This window comes from Piliocolobus tephrosceles, chromosome 5, assembly GCF_002776525.5.
Source record: "Piliocolobus tephrosceles isolate RC106 chromosome 5, ASM277652v3, whole genome shotgun sequence".
NCBI lineage: Eukaryota > Metazoa > Chordata > Mammalia > Primates > Cercopithecidae > Piliocolobus > Piliocolobus tephrosceles.
In genome coordinates this window covers 112,473,003-112,498,454 of record NC_045438.1, presented here as the reverse complement: position 1 = coordinate 112,498,454, position 25,452 = coordinate 112,473,003, and the positions used below count along the sequence as shown (strand labels likewise).

The 25,452-nt window shown below is 35.4% G+C and overlaps 1 protein-coding gene across 7 annotated transcripts in view; it reads right to left on the bottom strand.

The window, feature by feature from the left end:
• The window catches only part of DST (dystonin), a 501,678-nt gene that overhangs the window by 46,193 nt on the left and 430,033 nt on the right, over positions 1 to 25,452 (bottom strand). For all 7 annotated transcript variants that reach the window (XM_031935627.1, XM_031935626.1, XM_031935628.1 and 4 more), the window contains 11 exons: positions 19,225 to 19,344; positions 18,923 to 19,030; positions 17,235 to 17,453; positions 12,754 to 12,957; positions 11,208 to 11,439; positions 10,090 to 10,316; positions 8,215 to 8,337; positions 7,991 to 8,092; positions 5,543 to 5,644; positions 2,994 to 3,167; positions 2,555 to 2,710 (listed from right to left, as the gene is read on the bottom strand). In XM_031935627.1, coding sequence (XP_031791487.1) covers positions 2,555 to 2,710; positions 2,994 to 3,167; positions 5,543 to 5,644; positions 7,991 to 8,092; positions 8,215 to 8,337; positions 10,090 to 10,316; positions 11,208 to 11,439; positions 12,754 to 12,957; positions 17,235 to 17,453; positions 18,923 to 19,030; positions 19,225 to 19,344 — 1,767 coding nt within the window. The remainder of the gene's footprint in view (positions 1 to 2,554; positions 2,711 to 2,993; positions 3,168 to 5,542; positions 5,645 to 7,990; positions 8,093 to 8,214; positions 8,338 to 10,089; positions 10,317 to 11,207; positions 11,440 to 12,753; positions 12,958 to 17,234; positions 17,454 to 18,922; positions 19,031 to 19,224; positions 19,345 to 25,452) is intronic.

The following is a 25,452-nucleotide window of genomic DNA, read 5'->3' as shown; positions in this document are numbered from 1 at the left end:
AAAAACAAACAACCCCATCCAAAAGTGGGGAAAGGATATGAACAGACATTTCTCAAAAGAAGACATTCATACAGCCAACAGACACATGAAAAAATGCTCATCATCACTGGCCATCAGAGAAATGCAAATCAAAACCACAATGAGATACCATCTCACACCAGTTAGAACGGCAATCATTAAAAAATCAGGAAACAACAGGTGTTGGAGAGGTTGTGGAGAAATAGGAACACTTTTACACTGTTGGTGGGATTGTAAACTAGTTCAACCATTATGGAAAACAGTATGGCGATTCCTCAAGGATCTAGAACTAGATGTACCATATGACCCAGCCATCCCACTACTGGGTATATACCCAAAGGATTATAAATTATGCTACTACAAAGACACATGCACACGTACGTTTATTGCGGCACTATTCACAATAGCAAAGACTTGGAATCAACCCAAATGTCCATCAGTGACAGACTGGATTAAGAAAATGTGGCACATATACACCATGGAATACTATGCAGCCATAAAAAAGGATGAGTTTGCGTCCTTTGTAGGGACATGGATGCAGCTGGAAACCATCATTCTTAGCAAACTATCACAAGAAGAGAAAACCAAACACCGCATGTTCTCACTCATAGGTGGGAACTGAACAATGAGCTCACTTGGACTCGGGAAGGGGAACATCACACACTGGGGCCTATCATGGGGAGGGGGGAGGGGGGAGGGATTGCACTGGGGAGTTATACCTGATATAAATGATGAATTGATGGGTTCTGACGAGTTGATGGGTGCAGCACACCAACATGGCACATGTATACATATGTAACAAACCTGCACGTTATGCACATGTACCCTAGAACTTAAAGTATAAAAAAAAAAAAAAGAGTAGGATCACTCTGAAAATCAAAAAGTTAAATGTTTTCATGGCCAAAATATAAAAGAGAATTCTATAAAATTCATTCTTCTGAATGGTCTGAGTCCTGCTACAAAGTCAGAGCTTAGGAGTAGGAGAAGAAAGCAGGAAAGGAACAGAAACATTTCTCCCTTCCTCCAGTAATTCTGCTGGGAATTTTATGTCCTCTAATTTTGATCTTTGAGGAATGCAAAGAAAAGAGAAAAGGAAAGAGAGAAGGAGCCATTTCAAAGTACTTAAAAAGAGACAAACAGAAGTAAGATGTCGTCACCTATCCTGAACCAAAATAACTGGATCAGGGTGCCTCCTTTTTCCATCTCTACCTTATTATACAAAGTTCCTATCCTGATGTATATTAGTTTTAAGACAATCAATAGGTTTATAAAAATGTAAATGCAGCTATAAACTCACACCATGAGAATAAACATATTTTGTTGCTAGGCAGTTGGTCTCACCAGTCATTATGGCTCTAAGCAAATGTATAATGTAGACATTAAATAATGAAACAAGCTTCTGTGTCAACTTTAAGTATGCAAAATAAATCCAAATTGTTTAATCAAATATGGCTGGGCAATGACTACCAATGTAGACAGACAAGGTAAGAGAAAAATAAAATTTTAAACAAGGAAACAATTACTGTGGGGAAGTATGAAAGAAGGAGAACAAAAGCAAGAATAGTCAAAAACTGTACAGCATAAAGTGCTAAAAACTCACCTTTTTAAAAAATGTTAATCGATATGTAAAACAATCAGACATTTCCTATTTGATAATCAAGGAAAATTTATTTTAGTTTAGGATTTAGGACTCTGAAGATACCACTATTAATGTGAATGTCAAAGTCTATGAAAGATTGTTGAATGCCAGAATAAACTCTACTGTGCATAATCCTTTATTCATTAAGCCTAGTGACTGAAGGGATAGGGAATGATCTATTAAGAAGTGTCACAAAGGTGACAACAATACAAGATTGCTTTGCATGTATCTCTTAAGACAAAAATTTTTCAACTTACTAGCTTTAAATCAAGTACAGGACACCTAACAACTTTTTAAAACATAATAAATATTTTTAAAAATTCAGAAAGAAAAGGAGTAAGATACAAAAATCCAAAGACAAGAGTGCCATGGAGACAAAGGGATAAGCCCCAACATAATAAGAGATGTACAGACAGATAAAAATATGTCAGAAATGACAAGCTACAAATGAAAGAGACATGGAAATATGGATGCCCAGAGTGAAAATATACATAAAACCTGCAGTAGGACATTTTCAGCCTATGATATTTTAGGCTATCCCTAACAACTTTAAAAAATAGGTGACATTATCACAATGACAGGTATAATTAAGGATTTAAATCTTCAGTGTTTGCCATGCAGCCCTAATAAACTTTAGCACAAATTGCTCATCCTTATTTTGTTAGATAATACTTGCCTTGAATGAGAAAAATATTTTGAACACGATATTTTAAGAAAAATATTTTGACTATAATGTTTTAAGTTTTAAGTAGTTAACCTTTAGTTATAAATGTCAAATATGAACTTGTGTCAAAACCATAAACTTGAAACATGAATAAAGAAGAAATATATCCGAGAAATCTGATTACACTAGAAATGGACAGAGAAGAAACATAATATGCATTAACAGCTACATACATGATGCTTGGCAAGTTCAATTTCAATGGCTTTAGGGTCTCCTCCAACAGGTTTCTGCTCACTTAACAAGCCCTCGGTGTGTGTCAGCCACGTCAGGAGCTCATCCAGGGCATGCTGAAACTGACCCAACGCTAATAGAGCACCCTCCAGTTTATGCTACAGAAAAAGTGGGAAGAAAATCCATTTGTAAATTTGATATTATGAATGACATGTCCATAAAACAAGGGCAAAAAATAATTGTTTCATGCTGCATAAGCCCATAAACACATCCAATGAAGCCTAATCATCATATCCTTCTGTTTTAAGTTTGACACTCCTCATGGTTATAAAAGAATATATGAGAAGCAGAAAGAATTCTAATTTTATCTTTAATAAGTATTTTACATTAATATCTGAAATTGAAAATGTATAATTTCTTAAGAAAAGTCTTGATATTTACCTGTCTGTTGATGATTCTCTCCTCCAGGCTATCCCATATCAATTTCAGTTCCATTAATGGGTCTTGAACAGTGTGTTTGTCACTCTCTTCTGTCACTTTCTTTAGCAAAAGCTCTGCTTGATGGTTCAGTCTTTCCATTTCTATCTGCTGTTGATAGGCCTCAGACTTAAATTGCTATATTAAAAGAGATATACAAAGAAAATATTGTTAAAAATCACTAACTCCAAACAAAAAAATCTATTGGTTATATCATTATTCTAATTCACACTACTTACTGAGAAGAGGTGACGCAAAGTAAAAATCTCACATGAGGCTTACCAATGTAAGAATTGTAGATGAAAAAATAAGGAAAATATTTTCTCTTTATTCAGTATTTTTGGATGGATACATGTTTCTATTTATAATTTTGACATTTCATTTCATTTTATTCTCTACAATAAAAAACTAAATTTCAAGGCTGAACTTATTCCAATATCTTGTATGTATTTGAAAAATGAGTTTTAAAATTATAGAAAGAAACTGAAATATATGTTGACACATATGAAAGCCAAAAAAGTCTTAAGAAATTCAAATTAGTATTTCCTGCTCTGAAACATACAAACACATCTTGTATCCCCTGATAATTTTATGTTTTCTGTAGCTGTGCTGTGTTTATTAATATTCCTATGCCTCACCCACTGCTGACACAGAATGTTATTCTCTATTCTACTTTCTAAGTCACTGACATAGTTAAAAATCTTGGCTTTGTCGACCAACAGGTTAGCAAACAATTGCTTGTAATAGGTAACTGTCCTTTCATAAAATATTTCTTTTAATATGTAATAGTAAAAACTTCAAGGCTAGCAGTCCCTTAACTTTGTTCAAAAATACATGAACAATAATTTGAAAATAATAACAAAGGTATAGTGTGCACTTGGTATGTTCAAGTTACTTTCAACCAACTTATTGAGGAAATAATTTTATCCCTAATGTAAGCTAAAGACATAGGAATAAGACCAGTTAGTAAGACCAGGAAGACCACTGAGTTCATATGCCCTAAGTGGATGAACTAGGACCTACACTCAGATAACCTGATTTCAGAGTGAGCACTTCTAACCAGGCTGCTGTATAAAAACCACTGAGCTATATGCAAATATCCAAAATAAATTATCCACACCCATAACTGTACATAAAGTATATCATATATTTGCCACATAAGCAGATTAAAGTAAAAAAAAAATCTCAATTTAGTGATAACGATAAAATTCTCAAAAAGAAAATTTGTTTCTAAATTAAATATTCTATGTCACACTTAGATGTGAAAATGCTACAATTTTAAAGCCAGATAATATTTCACATAAAATCTAGCAAAGTTCATTGCAAACAGTGTGATGTCTCTGCATATGGAGAGCTAAAATTGGGAGGGAAATAGCTGATCCCATTTTGATAAATGATTATTGGTACAGAGGAATTCAAAGAGGAAACAGTTCTGCCATTTTCACATCTGCAGATCAAGAATTACAAAAGCAAAAATTACAGAGAACAGCTATGGAAGACAACAAACATTTACAAATCAATCATTTTGGGAAACATTCTTATATCATGGATGTGTTTTTAATTTGTCAGACTAAACGAATTACTCAGAACACTCTAAAGAAAATAAAAATGTTGGGTTAATGGGTATAAAATAAAGAAAGAATGAATGACACCTTGCATTTGCTAGCACGCCAAGGTCATTATAGTCAAAAATAATTTTTGTACAATTAAAAATAACTAAAAGAGTATAACTGGATTATTTGTAACAAAAAGGATAAATGTTTGAGGTGATGGGTACCTCCATTTTCCCTGATTTAGTTATTATATATTGCATGCCTGTATCAAAATATGTCATGTAATCCATAGATATATAACCCCTACTATGTACCCACGAAAATTAAAAATTAAAATTAAAAATATGTATCAGGAAAAGAAAAATGATGCTGTGGTGTATTGACAACATACTAGTGTAGTGACAACAATATACTACTGAATAAACAAGTTAAACAAGTTATAAAAATCCTTACAGTATTATCTAAATACATCTCTCTCTCTACCTATACACACACACACACACACACACACACACACACATACTATGTCCCTAACATGAAGATATCAGAAAGGCTATAAATCAAATCCAAGAAAGGTAATCTCTAGGTACATAACATTTTGGGTGACTTCAAATAATTTGGTTTTTTCCTTTTTATTTGTATTTTCTGATTTTTCTATATGAACAGTTATTAATTTACTATAAAAGTAAATTGTCATTTTTATACATGAAGATACAAGTATACATGAAAAGTATCTTGTCATTGATACCTAAGAGTAAAAAACTATTAATAGTATTTTCTTTATTTAAAGAGCACTTATATATATATTGCTTAGTATGTGAAAGCACTATGTACATTAAACTAGCTTTATAATTAAGCTGTCATACTTACATTGGGTAAAATAAATTGATGTAAAAAATTATGTGAATCAAGAACTTAAAATTGCAAGGAAGTCTTTGATAAATTAGCCCCCACACATACCTTTAGCTCTTCAATCTGCTGCTTGACAGTTTCAAGATCTGTTCCGATTGGAGACATTGAAGCTAATTTACCACCTGCAATATCCACCCAGTCAAATACTGCCTGAAAGACACATTAGTCCATGTGTTGTTACAACAGTACATTTGAAATTGCTACAGTATTTCAAGTACTACAGAAAAATACAATCATAAATCTAAAAGATATTATGGAATGAGACTATTTTATAAAAAATTAACATGGTTCACCTAAATTAGTAAAAGCAGTAATATACCAAAATGGTTGTACCAAATATGAAATAGATACATACAAGTTTGCAAAAGAAATTGTTTATTCAATAGATTCTTGAAATATTATGACCTTCTAAAAAAATTCATTTGAAAACATTTATAGAAATCCAATCACATAAAATTCTTCACTATGTGTGCTTAAAAGGCAGCTTGTATAAATACACTGAAAGAAAAAGATTCAAATCTATTTGTTCATTCAAATAAGAAATTACTGTTTAGAATTTAAGCACAATATTTGACTCAAACCCTTAAATATTTAGATTAGCATTAAAATCTGCACATATAAGTTATTAGTATTAAGATAATTATTCTGAATTATAACAGGTCTCAGACTCTCCTGTTTTTCTTATTTATTTAGGTAATAAAAATAGTCTAAAAAGGCTCAAGTCACTTTTTTTTAGGTAATGAATACAAAATAAAAGCATTTTGCCATTACTCTGTCACCCAAGCTGGAGTGCAGTGGCACAATCAGATAGCTCACTGTAACCTCAAACTCCTGTGCTCAAGCAATCCTCTTATGTCAGCCTTCCAAGTAGCTCAGACTATAGGCACGTGCCACCACGGCTGGCTAATTAAAAAAAAAAAAAAAATGGTAGATGGGATACTTCAGCTCTTGTTTTGACAGGACTTTGCTATCTTTCCCAGGCTGGTCTTGAATTCCTGGCCTCAAGTGATCCTCCTACCACAGCCTCCCAAAGCACTGGGATATTTTGCATTTTAATGAAGTTTCCAAACCATATAGGAGGGCGATAAATCTTGGATTTTTAAATTATCATTAGCCAACCCTGACTAAGTACTTAAGCAGCAACCTGGGAAATAAAACATATTTTACTTTACAATCAAATCTTGAAAATTAGCTTCCAGAGCTTTGACATCTAGCTACAGCTAGCTGAGCTGTAGCTACTTAATAAATCAATATGCCCTTTGCTAGCACAGGTGATGCTACTAATACATGATTGACAGGACTTACGACGGGCCTTGTTTTTCTAGTAGTGATAATGAGACTGTACAAGCCATGGTGGCTTGCCTGTGATCTCCTAAATGGTTGCATGTGGTGGCATTGCCACCTCTAGCCATGGAAGAGATCACAACTCAATGATTTAACAATGACCTAGCCTCACAGACAGGCTGGAACCCGAATTAGTTACTTTTCATTGATACCTAAGAGTAAATTATCACTTAGGTTACAAAAAAAAAAAAAAAGAAGAAGAAGAGGGAGGGAGAATTATAATAAAGTATTATGTTATTTGTAGTAAAATTTTTCATATATTTCCAAAGTTCAAAAAACTTCTCAGCTGGCATAAAGCCTAGCTGTGACATTTATTTTTACAAATATATAAATGGAATGGCATAATGAAAAAGGAAAAGATGTTCTCATCTGGGCTTTAAAAATAATATTCACTTAGTGTTATGGAAATACTTAAGCTTTTTCCATACGGTAAGAAGGATGAAAGATTAAACTCCTGCCAGCCTGTTAGGAAATGGAGCAAGGTTAAGGGAGGTAGGGAGAGAAATATACCCGAGTTGGCCTCAACTGACAGGAGAATTTTTAATATTAAAAAAACCCTTTTAAATGGTTAATGAACTGAATGAAAACTCTTAAGTGAAAAACAACTATTAAAACAAATTATATACATGGAAAAGAAGAAAACAGTTTTTACACACCGGATTATGACCTAACAGAAATCTATTTTTGTACATGGAGAACATTGGCTTCAAATCAAATTTCTTTACTTCTGACTTTAGTTAAACTTGGTGATATTTTTAGATAGTGTTTACTCCTTTCATCTTATTCCACTCAGAACAGAATTCAGATTTAGTTCCATTTCACTGTCTGGTGCTGAGCCATTTATAAAAAATACTGTGTGGGAACATTTACTTTCACTTAAAAAAATCAAAATATTTCCTTTCAAAGTAAATTTCACTGAATGTGTATACAGAAATGTGTTTAGATGTGTATATAAATCTACACATATCCGAAAGGTCAGAAATATCTTCTAAAAGACAAAACATGAACTGAGATACACAGGCAACTGCAGGAATAATTTGCCCACAACTGCATATGCACTGGCAGGTCTTGAGGTGGTGCCAATATGTACACATCAATTATTACGAGTCCTCCTTCCAGCTAAGACCAGCACATACACTGTAATCCCCTTACCTGCAGTCCATCCTGGTACTGAACAGCAGCCTGCATTGCCTCCTCAAGTTTGTCAATCCGGTCTTTCCAAGCTTTATTTAGAGAATCCCATGCTGAATTTAACTACAAGATGTATGTTAGAACTCTTTTAGTGCCATAGTTTAAATTTTCAACTACTTTTAACAAAATATTTTAGTTAACTAAAAACTTTTTAAAAGCCATTCTCATAAGTAAGCCAGTTGTACCTCATCTATACTCTTCTTGACAATGGGTTTATCAGGCTCCCCACATGCCGCAATGAGTTCAGAACCCAGGTTAATAACTATATCCAGCTCCTCCTGTAGTCCATCTATTTCTTCCCTTATGGCCTAGAATAAGAAAATGACAGCCTTTGAATTTTAAGCAAAACCACATCAAAACTTTAAAAAGTACACAACAATATTAATGGTAGTTATTTCTAGAAGGTGGCATTCTAATCGTTTTTCTTTCTTTCTTTCTGTTTTCTAAGTTTCTGCAATAAATTTTTTCAACAAGAAATATTTTAAAAGAAAAACAGCACCCTTTTAGTAACAAATGCCAAATGTTTATTATAAAGATAATATTTAAGAAATGATAAATAAGAAATACCTTAACAGATACCAAAACAAATTTTTTAAAATATCAACAATACTGCAAAGCTTAGGAAGACATTTTGGTTTCCAAACAATACACATTAAAATAGACAAGTAAAATATGAATTCAAAAACTATACAAATTAATATATCTGTTAGTAGATACAGAATAATCTAGTTATGGATTTACATTTTATGTCATTACCCTAGATAGGACCAGGTAAGACCTGTAAGGTACAAAAATATCACAACAGAAAGGCAGTATCCTACTTTTGCTTTCATCTTCTTGGTTAAATATATTCATTCATTCAACAAACACTGAATAACCATAAACCAAGCCCTAAACCAGGCACTGGGGATACAAAGAAAAACAGATATGGCTATTCCCCTCAAGGGAATAGCAGGAAAGACAGAGGCATAAGCAACAACAGTAAATCATACTATATGCAGAGTCCTTTGCATGAAGAAAGCATTATGGGAACACAGGTGCACTAACTCTGCTAAGTATACAAGAAAAGGTTTTATATGGGGGTAATAATCCAACTGAACCTTGAGTGGGCTTTGCCAGAAGAGTGGCAGGAAGGACATTCTAGAGTGAGGAAATAAGACGTGCAAATGCACTGACACTAGAAAGAGCAAAACAGTTTGTTTTGGGAAACGTCCTTTCTAAGCAGTAGCAGGGAGGGAGCTCGGTAAAGGAGCAAGAGAAAAACATAATTTTGGAAACATAGGCAGGAGCTAGGCTGGGATGCAAAAAGCTGCATGCCCTGTTCTAGGGAGTTTGAGCTTTATCCAGAAGGCAGGGGATGCCTCTGAGTGGGTTTAGGTAGCAACAGAGTAAGAGCAGATCTAGAGTGAAGACTGGCGGCAAGGTGGGAGGCCTAGCAAGGAAAGACTGTCTGCACTTTGGATTACTTTGGAAGCTAAAAAGAAAAAGAGAGATAATGAGACCCTGAAATAAGGCAAAAACAGTGAGGATAAAGAGAAATTTTTTGTTGTTGTTGTTTTGTGGATTTTTTTGGTTTGTTTTCTGAGACAGGGTCTCACTCTGTTGATTAGGCTAGAGTACAGTGGCACGATCTTGGCTCACTGCAACCTCCACCTACCAGGTTCAAGTGATTCTCATGCTTCACTCTCTAAGTAGCTGGTACTACGGGTATGCACCACCATGCTTGACTGATTTTTGTACTTGTAGTAGAGACAGGGTTTCGTCATGTTGGCCAAGCTGGTCTCAAACTCCTGGCCTCAAGTGATCCTCCCACCTTGGCCTCCCAAAGTCCTGGGATTACAGGCATGAGACACCATGCATGGCCTGAGAAATCGTTTTAAACATACAATCTCAAAGCGAAATTTGTGGGTATACTGTATCTCCTACTGTATCATTGTACATTCCACTTTCAGAACCAAATATAAATGTTAACAGAGTAACGCCTAATATTTACCCAAGGAATGTGGATTTCATTATGCCACAACTTATTTTTCTAACTTTAAATGAGATTTTCTGCTTACCTCTGCTGCTTCTTGCTGTTGTTTTACCACTGAAGGATCAATTCCAGGATCTTCTAGGTCCCGGATGAAATCTTGAGTATCTTTAATGGTAACTACCAATGACATGTGATCACACCAGAACTTTTCTGCTAGCTCCATCACATCCAGTAGTTTGGCTTCCCTTTCTTCCACCAGTGTGTGTATGTTCTCCCAAATGAAAACCATTTGGTCAAGTTTATCCTGAACAGCTATGAAGCAAAATAATATCCACAAGGCGACTGGTTAGCCCATGGAACCAACAAAGCAGAATGTTACAGTTCACACAGAAAGTAGTGATCCAATTTGCTAAATATCTAAAACTGGACCAAGTTTTGAATGATCCCAGTCCAGTGGATATCAGTAGGTCCAAGAGTCTATGCCAAATAACACAGTATCTCTGGGTCTCCTATTCTTACCAAACCAAGGTTCTTCCTGACAAAAGTGAGCTCAGAGTAGAACCAAATTTATCAAGTTTCAAGTTCATTAAGGCTGTCCTTAATCCCAAAGGGAGTGAAACAATCACCTAGGTACACTTTTATGCTCTCCAAATCAATAGTAAAATTGTCTGTTCAGTCCCAGGAATGTAACAATGTATGGTATGTATTTTTAGCTTGCTTCTAGAGTCCTCTCATTGTGAATTTCCACTACACACATGCTCTCCCTTTTGACCCTCAGCTCATATCTCAAAGATGGCTGGCTGTGGTAGTGGTTCTCATTTTTGTGGCTATGTGATGCAGGGTGCATGCTATGTAAGGTAGTAAAGTCAGTAATGAGGAAAAAACCCCAGATATAGCCTTATTAGCAATATGCTTTAACCTACTGATTTAAAAGGCCTGAGAACACATGGTCTTTGAACATATGGTATTTATACATGGTCTATGTATAATGGCATGCTTTGTATTCAACTGATTAATTTCACAAACACAGGAAGACATTAACAAGGGATTTGCATACACAGCCCTTCAACCCTAAACACATCACATTTGTAATACCTTTTTTAAAATGCAGCATTTTGTTATCCAATTGGACGTTGAGTAAACAGCATAAACATTTAGAATGCTTTAAAAATAAAGTTTGTTTCCCTATTCCAAAAGTATTACCTTTGGCAGATATGTCTTTATCAGTCCCCCCAGATCTAGCGATCATTTCCTCTCCTCTCTGTTTAAGAGTTTCATACAATGGCTGTAGCTTTTCCATGTCTACTGACACATTCTTATTTTCACTGATCTGTTCCTTGATCTTCTCGACCTCTGCAGAGATAGACGGCGGCTGCCTCAGACGCTCCACGATGCGTTCCAGGCTCTCAAGGATCTGATCTATCTTGTCATGGAACTAGGGGCAAAACAAAGAGACCTTTTATGGAAAAAAGATCTGTAATACTAAGTGTGAAATTTAAATGAAGAAACATTTTTTACCATTTAGTGTCAGAATTAAGAATAAATCAGCCTCTTTATCAACAGACCCATTCAAAAGTTACATCCACCTGGTACGTGAAGACATGCCTAAAATCATGACTTATATGCACCTCTGTGTCACATGACCTATGTACAATAGACTTAGTTTCTTGTGAATAGTTGAGTGTATACATTAGGAAATGGTATATGTTAATATGCAATTGGACCAGAATGACACGGCAGCAGCATGTCTTTACCTGTTGCTTCATCCTGTTATCATAATTCAAATTAATTTTAAAAATCAAGTTCAATAAGCTGAGTATTTGTCTATTACAATGGATTGTTTCCTTCATTTTTAATGAACTATTTTGGCATCCTGAAAAGTTACATTATTTAATGTGAAATTCATGGAAAGTTTTGATTAGATTCCAGGGAATTCTTAAGTTATACATTTCCTGAACTGAAAAATGTTAAAAAAAATTTTAACAGAAAAACCTCCCCAATGTTTTAACTTCTGATATAACAGAAGTTACAAGTTTCAGAAGTTTTTATTTACTTCATGGTTAAATACATAATCAGACACATGAGAGAATTTAAAATTTTTATTTGCAATCATAGACAATTAAAGCTATAAAAACTTGTTCATTCGTATCTATGAATGAACTTTGTTCTATACTATCTCAAAGTTAAGGAATAATCACACAGGACTGTGACAATGGCCTACTCTAACGTGCCATATCTAATAATAAAACCCAAATCTTGAAAACGGAAAATCTTTGGGTATTTCAAAATTCAACTTCTTGAAAAAAGATATTTTCAGAAAAGAAAAAACCATCAATATCCAACTTTATATTCTTTCTCTTTTCATTTAGCCTATCATTCTTTCTTCTTATTGCCTTCTTGAGAGTATTTTATTAATAATTATAACACTTTCCTTTATCTCTCCCAATGGCAAATATTGCATTCTACTCAGGATGGACACTGAATTAAATATTTGGACAATGACGACAACTGCATGTTTCTTAAGTCATTGAAAATTATTTTTATTATTATCTATAAGCAGGCAGAGAAAAATAAGGAGATAAAGGCTGGATGCAAGCACACATCATCTCTGAGGGACACAGACATCAATACTCAGAGTTAATGTGGTGAAATGATTTTAGTTAAAATTTAATCAGGAGATCCAGGAAAATGTCTTTCTGTGCTCTGTTGTCTGCAAGAACCCAATTCTATTTCTAGTGTAAACAATTACCTGAGTTGATTGAGAAATGGCTTCATCCAGTGCCACAGCTCGCTTTTTGACATCTTCTTTAATTTGACTGTAAAGGGTGTCAGCTGCCACATACTTCTCTTGGATAGAAAAGCCTTCCCCAGGGCTCAATTCCAGTAACTGTGGCCCAGTTTTGTTCATCTTATCTATATGAGGCTTGTGTTCAGCTATTAACTCTCGCAGTTGCTATAACAAACCAAACAGCTTTTGAGTATCTCAGGGTCACACCTCCATATTACAGCTGTCTACACCTGCAATGCATCCAGCTGGCAAGAAACTCTAAACAAACCCCTCCCCATCACAAGGCATTTAACACATGATGGCTCATACAGCTCTTTGCCAGGAAGAGAGGGCCCTGACACAAAGATTAAACAACAGTCTGGTCACACCAAAGCCCCTTTAGGGTACAAAGTTGCTGGTTCAGTGAAATAATGAATCCCAGTTTATTATGCATCTCATACCAAGAACAGCACATTTTGACAAAAGCATTAGCCAAGGGTCGTATTATATAAAAGTATTCTGAACTCACTATGTCCCCAACCTACAGACACCAAGTCATATCTCATGGTGTTCCTTTCTGCACACTCATGATATACACAAAAATAGTAGAAAGAAAAAGAGAGAGAGAGACAAGATGGGGGGAAGGAGGGAGAAGAGAGGGAAAAAAAAGAATAGAAAGAAGCTCAATAGAAGTTAGATGCAATGCTGAGACAAAAACCTCAAGATAAGGAATACTAGGGTGATGTAAGCCCACAAGCCATTGCATTTATATATATGGACTGATAGAAAATGAATGAACATGTATTACACTTTATATTTATGTATGAATCTATTCTACACATATATGATATATAGATATACATATAAATGAATATTCATTATTTTAAAATATAAAAGGCTGCAAGGGCAATCTATCAATACACAGCTATATACTGAGCATTGTTTGTAAGGCCTATTTAAGGAAAAATGCATGCCATATGAATGTGTTGCACAATTTTGTTAGCTAATCAAGAAATACAATGATATTTATACTAGTGGGTGGCTGGAGAATTCAAGTGGAGCCCCATTCCCTTTAATAGAGAAGATGTGTTGGAAGGCTGAACACAGAATATCTACACTTCATGGATCTCATGGATTTCAATGAGCAGTTTTTCATGGGTCAAAGCCAAAGCCACCCCTGCCTGCAGGTTTTTCTGAGGCTGGCCTCTGTGCAGCATTGAGGGGTCTTTCATTGTACTACATTATTGATTCGGTTCCCTCATCAGCAGCTCTTCGTCCTCACCAGAACGTGTATCTCCAAACTCCAGCCCCTAACAAAAGCTTCTCTGGGGAATCTTATTTTCAGGAAAGATAGTCTAGAGATAAGCTACCAATCTCTTCCTGCAAACTCTAATTTCTATCAGTCTCCAGGAAAAATTACCAGGATGGCCACATACCTAGATTTTTATTGAAAGTGTCTGCTAAAAATCAATTTTGACCATTATTTTGAGAACTTGTTGAGGAATTACATCATTAACTATCACCAATGTAATAAAATATTTTGAAGGTTTTCAGAAGACTGCCTCAAAATAGTTTTGGAAATGGCTAAAGATGAATGTGATTTTAAAAGAAGGAAGAGTCTAATGTAGCATGCTGCACATAAGAATGTGGGAGGGCATATATGCAATCTAGCTCCTGGGTGTCCCAGGCCAAGGTTTTATTTTTTATTTTGCATAATTAGATATCTTCATGCTACTTTACCGAATGGAAGTGGTGATGGTTTATCAGCTATAGATAATCTCATGGAAAAGGAAAACTGAAGATGTTACATACGTTCTCCTGTCAATGTTCTTTCATGAATGCTTGGAAAACAAGCTTTCACTCAAGAGTTATCAAGAGACTCAAATATTTCTTGAGTTCCTTTGAGTTTAGGTAGATCTCACCTGTATAGCACCACTATAAGGCAACTTGGCTTGGCAAGTAGTGACAGGAGCCGTGTTTTTTTTTTTTAAAGACGGTTTCACTCTTGTTGTACAGGCTGGAGTGCCGTGGCACGATTTTGGCTCACCATAACATCTGCCTCCAGGGTTCAAGCGATTCTCCTGCCTCAGCATCCCAAGTAGCTGGGATTATAGGCATATGCCACCACACCCAGCTAATTTTGTATTTTTAGTAGAGATGGGGTTTCTCCATGTTGGTCAGGCTGGTCTCAAATTCCTGACCTCAGGTGATCCGCCTGCCTCGGCCTCCCAAAGTGCTGGGATTACAGGCATGAGCCACCACATCCGGCTAATTTTGTATTTTTAGTAGAGACGGGGTTTTTCCATGTTGGTCAGGCTGGTCTCAAACTCCCGACCTCAAGTGATCCACCCGCCTTGGCCTCTCAAAGTGCAGGGACCATAGGTGTGAGCCACTGCTCCTGGCTGAGGAGCCCTTTTTAAAAGGTTTTTTTTTTTTTTGAGACGGAGTCTCGCTCTGTTGCCCAGGCTGAAGTGCAGTGGTGCGATCTTGGCTCACTGCAAGCTCGGCCTCCCAGGTTCACGCCATTCTCCCGTCTCAGCCTCCTGAGTATCTGGGACTACAGGCGCCTGCCACCACGCCCGGCTAATTTTTTGCGTTTTTAATAGAGACAGGGTTTCACCATGTTAGCCAGGACGGTCTCGATCTCCTGACGTCGTGATCCGCCTGTCTCGGCCTCCCAAAGTGCTGGGATTACAGGCTGGCCTTTTAAACCATTCTTAAACTGTTCCATGACAGGCAAGAGAACACCTACTGGCCATCTACTCAGGTATGTGCGTGCATCAGAAAAGGGCTCAAAAGGAGATGCCTTTTGCCTTATATGTGACAAAATGATTCTTGGCAACATGCTGTCATAGGAGCCCAGTCATGCTGGAGCTATCCGGTGTGACTTTCAGATATCTCTCATGTGGCAACATGGCCCTTGGAGCCATTTTTCATTCCTGGCTAGAATGAACTAGATTTCCCCCCAAAATACATGGAGAAGATGCTGTAGAGCTGGAGAAGAAATGCCATCCTAGGAGGCTACAAATATTCTGAAACACCAAAGCTTTTAGTTTAAACAATTTGGAAATGCGGCTACAAAGCTTTCTACCTCCCTTTATATAGACAATCACAAATTTGTTCTGAGAGCTTAAAGATTATGCAAAAAGGCAAAAAACTCAATATTTAAAATTTCAGCTCAATAACAAGCCTTTCCATACTATTTGATGCTATGCTAAAAATGTAGCTATTCAAATCACCTCAGCATAGAAATCCATGAAACATTTTTTATTTAAAATAATTCAGTGAGTAGACACCAGATTTCTGCCACAAATAAACCTTTATACAAAAATTGAATTCTACATACTTGTCTTTCTCCTGCTGAATCATTTAGATAAAACTCCATAAGATTCCCATTCTATATTAAAGAAAGTTAAAGTGTGGTCTCTAAAACTCTCTTTTAAATAAACACTCCAGTATAGTCTTCAATGACAATTCATTAAAAAGGTAAACAAACAAGATTAATAAGTATGTCACATATTCCAAACAATGATGTAATAAACCCTGAACTGAACTTTTCTCTCCTTTCTCTCTCTCCCTTTCTCTCTCCCTCCTTCTCTCTTGGGCACAAGTGTACACACACACACACTCGTGCATATACACACATACATGCACACCATGGTTAGTCTCAGAGTACATTCCATACAGATCTGGAAGAGCAACTAGGTTCACAAGTCCCTAAATAGCAAGAAATCTAGTTTTCTTTCTGACAGTCTTGAATGCGCTCTCACATAAACCCTTACAAAATTTTAAGCCATGTTAACAATTAAGTGACTGTTGAAAAGAGGGCTTCATGTGCCATTTCATACATGTTAAAAATGTGACGTAACTGTCGTTGTAAATGTGCTCTTCCTACTTTATCCATTTACAGTTACAGGAACAAGAACTTCAAAGGAGTTCCATGTACATAAGGTGAACAAAATAATCTGTCTTTACACTTCAGCAATTTTTCTTTTCATAGCTTTCATAATATTGCTATTTTGACACATTCATTATATTACACATTTTCTCCAAGCTCAATGGCTCTGTCTGTATAATTGTTCTCCCATATATTTCCACTCTGCATTTACATTCTAAATGTATAAATTTAAAACAATTCAATGTGTATAAATTGAAAGCACTTCAAAAGCTTATTTCTATAACATTTTTAAATGGGAATTTTTTTCTACCTAGATGATTTATACTGCATATTTTATACAAGTTGTGATGTAATTAATGACATATACAATAAGTCTATCCACATGAGTCTTCTCACTATAACCCTGTATAAGAAGCAATTATGAGGTAAGCAAATTACGCAGACCAGAACACAACATTCTAAAATGCCTTAATCATGTAAATATTTAATAGCACTAAAAACCACCATAAAGATCATGATTCTCTTTTAATGGGGAATACAATATTCTCTTTCACACCAGACTTACCCGATGTTCTTCCTGCTGCTGCCTTAGAGTTTCATATTCAAGGGCTGGGGCAGGAAGCTGAGAGATGATTGATTGTGTTTCTGTCAGCCATGGCCAAAGTTCTTCATATGTTTCCCAGAATTGGTTAACCAGGGACTGTGCCCGTTCCAGCTGCAGATACCTTTCTGAATTAATCTGGCAGATGGTATCATAGTTCTTCAGAACTTTGTCCAGTTTTTTCTAGAAAATAAAAGGATGAAATGTTTAACTGGTCAGGCCAACAAGGACACACACTCCAGAGTGCTCTGTCCAGCACACTACACCTGGACAGAGTGGGCATTCGGCAAATGTATGTTAAATGAATACATCAGTAAAAGCTATTCAGATTTTAATGGTTTATATGTACAAAAGTTCACTTTATATTAAAGGGCCTCAAGTTTTTATGAATAAGACACTGATATTTCCAAAAACAACAGGCAAAATTCTCCAGTCATTCTTACAATGGCTTCAAGATTAGAAAACAAGGCTCATATGATTCTGGCAACATTTATTTTGCAGAAAAAAAACAAAGACTACCTTTTGCAAATGAAATTGTAAAAATTTTTAGTTAACAAAGTTAATTTTTGACATATACACATATATATGTGTGTGTACATATATATACACGTGTGTGTGTGTATATATACATATATATATATATATGGAGAGAGAAAGAGAAAGAGAAAGAGAAATGGAAAGAGAGGAATCAAGACAGAACATTGTGCCATTGTGCTATACACTGATTTAACGGGGTAGTCACAGTGATCTAGATTATGGTATAAATTATAGCAAAAACTAATAGCAGAAGATAAAGCACAATCATAACCCAAAAAACCACTGAATAACAGAAATTATTTCATGACAATCTGTATTTTTCACATCAGAGTCTTTACAAAAATAATAAAGATTCAATTATAAACAAGCAAATTGCTATTGTAGAGTATAAATAAATATAAGAGTGCATATCATTACATTGTGCATTCTATTATTTTGTATATGGTCTACCTTAAAAGCAATGAATACTCTTTAAAATGTGATTTTAGGCATAGAGATTCCTATATTTTTTTGCCATGGGACCAGAAGCATGAATATACATCAATTTCTTTAGGCTGCTTAGATGTTTGAATATGAATTGAACATTTTTATTTGTAGCTGGTTTTCTGCCAATTTAAAGGATAATTAAAACTACACAAACTGAATGCTTCCTTAATTACTCAGCTCATATTTTCCCTAATAGTTTACTGTAACTTTATATAAAATGGATTTCAGCATTAGAGAGAGCCACATATTTTGGTTTTTATTAAGAGGTCCAAATGTCTCTGAAGCATATAAACAACAGTTGATACATATAAAAACAATAATTTATACTGATAATAATGGCAATAATACAGCTAACATTAACTGAATGCTTAATGCGTGCCAGTTAACCAAGGTCTCAAACCTTAATAGCTTTTGTGCCTATTCAAAAAGATTGTCCTCGTAGTGATTCTCTTAAGAAATATTCCTTTTACTGTTATTCTATAAACTTGAAAAATGCCTTATTTAAACTAATTATTTTTGCTGCTTAAATGGCAGCTGTGGATAACGGAAAAGTGTTTTTCTAGGACTGAAAGCTCAACACCTGCTGTTTTTTCAAGAGTCCCACTACCAGTCCACAGACAAGATTGTACCTTCATTGATTGCTTTTCCTCTTCACTGCATGCGGTCATGATTTTATGCCCAGATTTAACAAGTTCATCAATAATATCCTTGTGTCTCAAAATCTCCATGGTGAATGTCTGTGATTTACCAAAATAAACACAAAAAATAAAACAAGAAATTGTATGACTAAAATGAAAACAATTAGGCGAGTAGTTAAAAATACCACGTTACGCTAGAGGGGTCTTAAAAAGTAAATCATACAAGCACATTTTATAGACTTGGAGCACACCAGCAAATAATTTATATGGCAATTGGAAATGTATTTCTTCACCTTTTGAACTTGAAGCTGAGCAGAAGTCTGTTCTTGCTCAAGCCTGATGTCACCCAGAGACATCAATTTTTTCTCTGTCTCAGTAATCCAGGATAACTCAGCATCAGCTGCTTGGTCAAACTAAACAAAAGATAAATAATTAGGTCAGCACGTTCCTGTTCCTGGTGCCAGAAAATACCTATCTACCGTTCTTTGAAATATCCTTATTACACAAGTGGAAAATCTGAGCTTGTCTCCTCATGGCATCCTAAAGTAATTCATGATAATGACTAAATTTTAAAGAAAAGAGAACTTTCCATAGAGTAATTAAACACAAGCTTTTAAAACATGTTGGATTTATAGTACTGTATTAATGATTTTAGGACAGCTAGCACTGTTGCCTTCTTTTCAGGCAGTCTTAATAATTTGCACCTTAGGAGTACTGTCCAAATGTAACAGCTATGAAAGCCAACAGCCAGGTACCATCTTTTCATCATTTCACCCATCACTTCAACTCCTATGACATGCACCTAACATTCTGCTATCAAAGTACATGGTTCCTAGCAAAAAGAATAGAATATTCCCATTTATTTATTATACTATTATGTTTATAAATATGTGTAAATATACATCTCTGTATACGCAGAGTATACCCCTAAATGATTCATGTATAATTTTTAAGCATCTCATTTAATAATGGCAGAAAACATTTTTAAGAGCATTCTTAAATATTTTAAGAAATATTTTCCTGATCATAACGGTAATCTATAACAGTAATTTATAAGTACAGTACAAATTCATAAAGCAGAGAAAAACATATAGAAGAAAATTAAAACCTAGAATTAACACTGCTGGTACTGTAGTGAATTTTCTTCCACAAATCAAGAGAGAAAAAGATTTGTAAAAATGTCTGGGATGACACTGTATAAACAACTTTATATCCTGCTTTTTCATTTACTATGAACATTTCCCAGGTCATACTCCTTTAAATATGATTTTCAAATAATACCATTATATTCTAGCATACCTGGATTTTCATTTAAGTTTTCTGCATTTTCATTATTATACAAACAATCCTATAATGAAGATACTTGTACATAAATTTCTGTTGGCATTTCTAATTAGTTCCTTAGTGTAGATTCCTAAAAGTGACTATCAAGTCTAAGAGCATGAACATTTTCAATGCCTTCCATCGGATAAACCCTAGTGCCTTCCAGGGCCAAGCAGTTACCATAAATGGATAAAATGGGCCTGTGACACCACAGTACTGAAAACAAATGATCACTAAAATGACCTCAGTTGGAAGAATTAATGACGAATGAACATTTTGGCTAATCAAGTCCAGTACTGCCAGATCTTCTAGCTTTTCAAAGGCATCTGGAAATCCAGATGAGGGTGGGAAAACAGGCAGTTGGGGAGAAAGATGGGTGGAGATAAGAAACTAGATTTTTCAAAATTCACACTTTTAAAACTCTCTGCAACACTATGCCAACTCATGGGAAGATGGAGTACATTAGCTTTTCTCTGTTCCTCTTGATAAGTAAACCTAAAAATCCTAGGCATTATATATAAAACACATATAAGAAGATTCCGCAAAGTGGAGAGAAGAGGACAGAACTACCATGGAGCTTGGGCTGCCAGGAAGAACACAGTGGTGAGTTCTCTGGGATTTTCTTTTTGCCTCACGTATGTAAGACTAAATACTAGAGAAACTGGCAACCACACAACACTAATGGGTACAAAGTCCCAAAACAAGCCTGCTCTCTCTAGCCAAAGGACCAGGAAAGGAGTAGTGCAGCAAAACAGACAACTTTGAAACAATAACCACTCTATTCCAACCAAACACTACAGAAAAAATGGTTGCTCCATTCACACTCATGCCAAGAAAGGACAAATGGGGGGCCTACACTTCTACCCTTGTAATGCCGTGACAAGGTCCTCAACACTCCAGCTGGGAGATGTTAGAGAATGCCAAGTAGGGAGCCAGAAGTTTCATCCCTTCTGCCCAAAAACAAGGCCCAGACCATAGTATCAGTTGAGACCATGTGGGGAGGCTGGGCTTCCACCCCCACTAAGCAGTAATGAACTGCCCCTCCCTCCTCTCCTCTGGGGTGATGTCAGAGAAGGCCTAGTGGAGAGTCAGGATCTCACCACCACTCAGTGTGTCACCATCACAGCCACCCGCACTGTGGTACCAGTAGAGACCACATAGGGAGCTAGAACTCCCACTCCCACCCAGCAGAAATGACGAGCCATCTCCTAGGTGTCAATAGAGGTTGAATTGGGAACCTAGACTTCTACCTTCACCTAGTAGAACCTCCAGCTTCTTCTCCCAGAGTGGTAACAGAGGAAGGCAGCTAAAATAGAAAGCTTAAGCTCTAACACTCATAATATCATATAAGAGCCAGGAAAATCTCAAACTGAATTAAAGAAGATAATCAAACAGATGCCAATACCCAGATAACAGACATGTTAGAATTATCTGACAATGATTTTAAAGCAGCCATGATAAAAATGCTTCAATGAGTACTTATGAATGTTCATAGTTGAAACAAATGAAAAACTAGAAGGCTTCATCAACAACATAGAACATCTCAGCAAAGAAAAAGAATATACAGTATAAAGAAGAACCAAATGAAAATGTAGCACTGAAAAACAACTGAAATAAAAATCTCAGTGGATGAGCTCAATGAAGGGGACAGAAGAAAGAATCAGTGAAGGAAAATAAATTACCACTTAGAAATAGAAATTGAAATTACCCACACTGAATAATAGAAAATAACTTAAAAAATAATTAGAACTGCAGGAACCTGTGGAACTATAACTAAAGTCCTAATATTCATGTTGTCAGAGTCCCAGAAGGAGAGGAGAAAGAGGTTGTGACTGAAAAAATACTTGAACATTCTTGAAATGATAACATTATAGAAATGGAGAAAAGCTGTGTGGTTGACAGAAGTCAGGGAGGATAGGATGTGATGGAATGGGTATGGCTCACAGAGCAGCATGAAGGATTCTTGTGGTGAGGGAAATATTCTGTATCTTGACTGTATCAATGTCAATATCCTGCCTGTGATATTTTACTATAAAGATGTTGCCACTGGGGAAAACTGAGTAAAGGATACAATGGGGTCTCTCTGTATTGTTTCCTACAGCTGTAGGTGCATTTACAATTAAGTTAAAACAAGTTTAATTTTAATAAGACATTGTATGCCTGTATCAAAATAACTTATGTACCTCATAAATATATACATCTACTATGTACTCATAAAAATTAAAAATTAAAAGAAAATATATTAAATTTAAAAAATTTTTAAAAAGAAAAACAACTCTGTGGGTAACCTCTCACCTATAAGTTCCTATTTGTGTTTTCTCTCTTCGATATATACTGCCCAATTGCCCTTCAGGTAGAATGTGCTAATGTACACTCCCACAAGCAGTGTTTTGCTGTAACTTCATCAACGTGGGGTATAATTTATTTTTTGATATTGAAAATTTAATATTGTCAAGCTTATAGGTAGACTTTCTGTAATTATAAGGAAATCAAGAAACCATTTAAAATAATCTATCTTAATCTGGTTCAACAGTTTCTGTGATGTTATTTAATTTCAAATGGAGTTATTCATTAGCAATTATTGATCAATATGAAAACAAAAGAAAAACATTTCATCAACTAATTCAGCAGCTTCAGATGTGGAGAAAGAATCCCCACGAAAAACAAGTGAAAGAGTCTTCTATGTGGATTCTTACTTTTCAAGGCATATACAATAAAGCTATAGGTAAAAATTGATTATATGATTCACTTAAAGAATATAAAAGAGAGAAAAGCAGTCAAGGCCTTTCTATCTGAGGGCAAATACTGCAAGATGTCTGAATAAAATTTAACAGTTATGAATTTTTTTCTTGTACTGGTTCCTGAAAAAAACATAAAGTGACACCCCACCCGTTTGTGTTCGGCCGGACAGTATTTAAATGAGTGCCCTCATAAAGAAAGTCACGCTGTGAAATATTAATATTAGTTTAATACTATATTTAAACTATATTTAACACTATATCTAAACACTCCCGTATTAAAAAAAAAGATACAAAAAACTTTCCAGCAATAAACAGCACAGTGATATCATCTAAGGTGCCAAAAGAGGAAAGCTGAAATCCAAACAATGTTTCTTTGATCAAGTCAAACATTTGCTCTGCTAAGAAAAAAAAAAAAAGACTTCAAGCAGATATTTCCCATATGTCATTTGAGAAAATTTTTAAATTAAATTATCAAATATTGTTAAGTAACAAAGGGAGTAGCTACAGGATCTACATTAAGTAATGTATAGTAAGGCAAGGCATTTTAGGCCTATGACTCACTCAAATGACTAGTTAACGTTCATTTCTAACAGACCATAAAAATGGCTCATTTTTAAGCAACATGGAGAGAAATATACTAGACCAAATTTTAGTAAATTTGTTTACTACTCATATGAGTAGCAAAATTTGACTTAATATAAAATGTTGATAATCTTGGCATCCATAACTACATTTGGGAAATACTTTAATAGCATCAGAGGAGTCGAACCACCAACTCTAGCTACTGTAACTTCTATTTATAGTTGAATTAGCATTTCAGGAATTTTCTAAAAGTTACTGCAAGACATTTTAAGTAGCTACGTCTAAATATGCCTGAAAAACACTCTCTAAAACAATAACAGCCAACATCCTACTGAGCACATTGTTCGAAGTGCTTAACATGCAATACCTCCTTTAATCCTGACAGCTGTATCATGTGAGTATTACCATTAACTAACTCCATTTCCAACTTAGAAAAATGAGGTAAAGGGAAGTTAACTGATTTACCAAAGGTTACTCAGGTAGTAAATGCTGAGTCTGAGATTCTAACGAAGGTGGTCTGACTTCTGGACTGCCAAATATCACAACGGTCAATACATACATAATAGGTTTTAATAGAGGTTTAAGGCAAAGTGATAAGCAAACCTTAACCTCAAGGACATCCTTTTTACTCCCTTCCCCTGACTGGGGATCTTATCACTTTCTTTTGATTAGCATTTCCTCCCACATTGCTTCTCATTATTTATAACACAGCCCATATTTTCCCATCCACAACACCTGGAGGGTCTAAACAAATCTCATTTCCGTAGGAGATGTTTCCTTCTGGTCCTTTAAAAGAAATAAACAGGTGGTATTTTTCTCCAGGCTGGTTCCTAATGACCCAATGAGTTGTTTGCATTAACTGCACCTAAACCACCAATCCAAGGGCCTTTCTAACAGGGTTATTACGGGGCCCACTTACATAAGCCAAGCAATTAGAACTGCTGAAGAATGCTTGGGATTCCCAAACCCGGTGAGATATACATATTTTAGCAACTACTGACAACTGTACATTATAAGAAGCAAAGGATGATGAATTGCTCTAAGGCTTAAAGAATCAAGGTAGTCCGAATTCAGAACCCAAGTCTGTACATTTTTCAAGCAAAGTGCCTTTCCCCATTTCCACAAAGCTTGTAGAAAGAAAGCAACAAAGACATGCTACTCTGTGTAGGTTTAAAATGCAGAAATACATAGTTTATAACTCAGATAATGGTATGTATTGTAAAAGGGAGGCAGTTTAGCTCAACATCATTATTTACCAAGCTGCCTTGTCCCATTCAGATTCTTCCTAAAAGTAATGAACAGACCCAATTGCTTTAAAAAATAATACCCTTTTCAGAATATCAATGCCTGCAAATCTAGAGTGAGACTTGGGAGCCTGGTGGGTGGTATCAGTAAATGTACAAGTTCTTACTCATTCACCCATTACTGAGGCTTTTCAATTATTTCTCAGATAATAACAAATAGGACCTTCACACCTATATTATGAAGGTTCAATAGCATATCTTTTCAAAACTGTTATTGTGATATAGGATTAACAAGAAAATCTAACCCTGTCAAATCAAAACTTTTTAAAAACCTAAATTTATACATGGTGGTTACAAAGTATATGCTAATTAGAAGATATCTGTATGTTCCCTTCTGTTCTCCCTTCAAACTTTTAAGTCTTTTCCATGTTTTTCTTGACATCTTCCACGCTGATATTTGAAGTCAATACATTCTGTGGTTGTGGCTTCACAGTTGACAACCTGTTTATGCTTTTGTTATTTCAAAAAGCAGGTTGGCATAAAGGAGGTATATCTGTATACATGCAACCTTAAAACTAGGAAAAAATATGAAGTATCTTAAGAGATATTTCTGCTCAGAAAACAGAACACC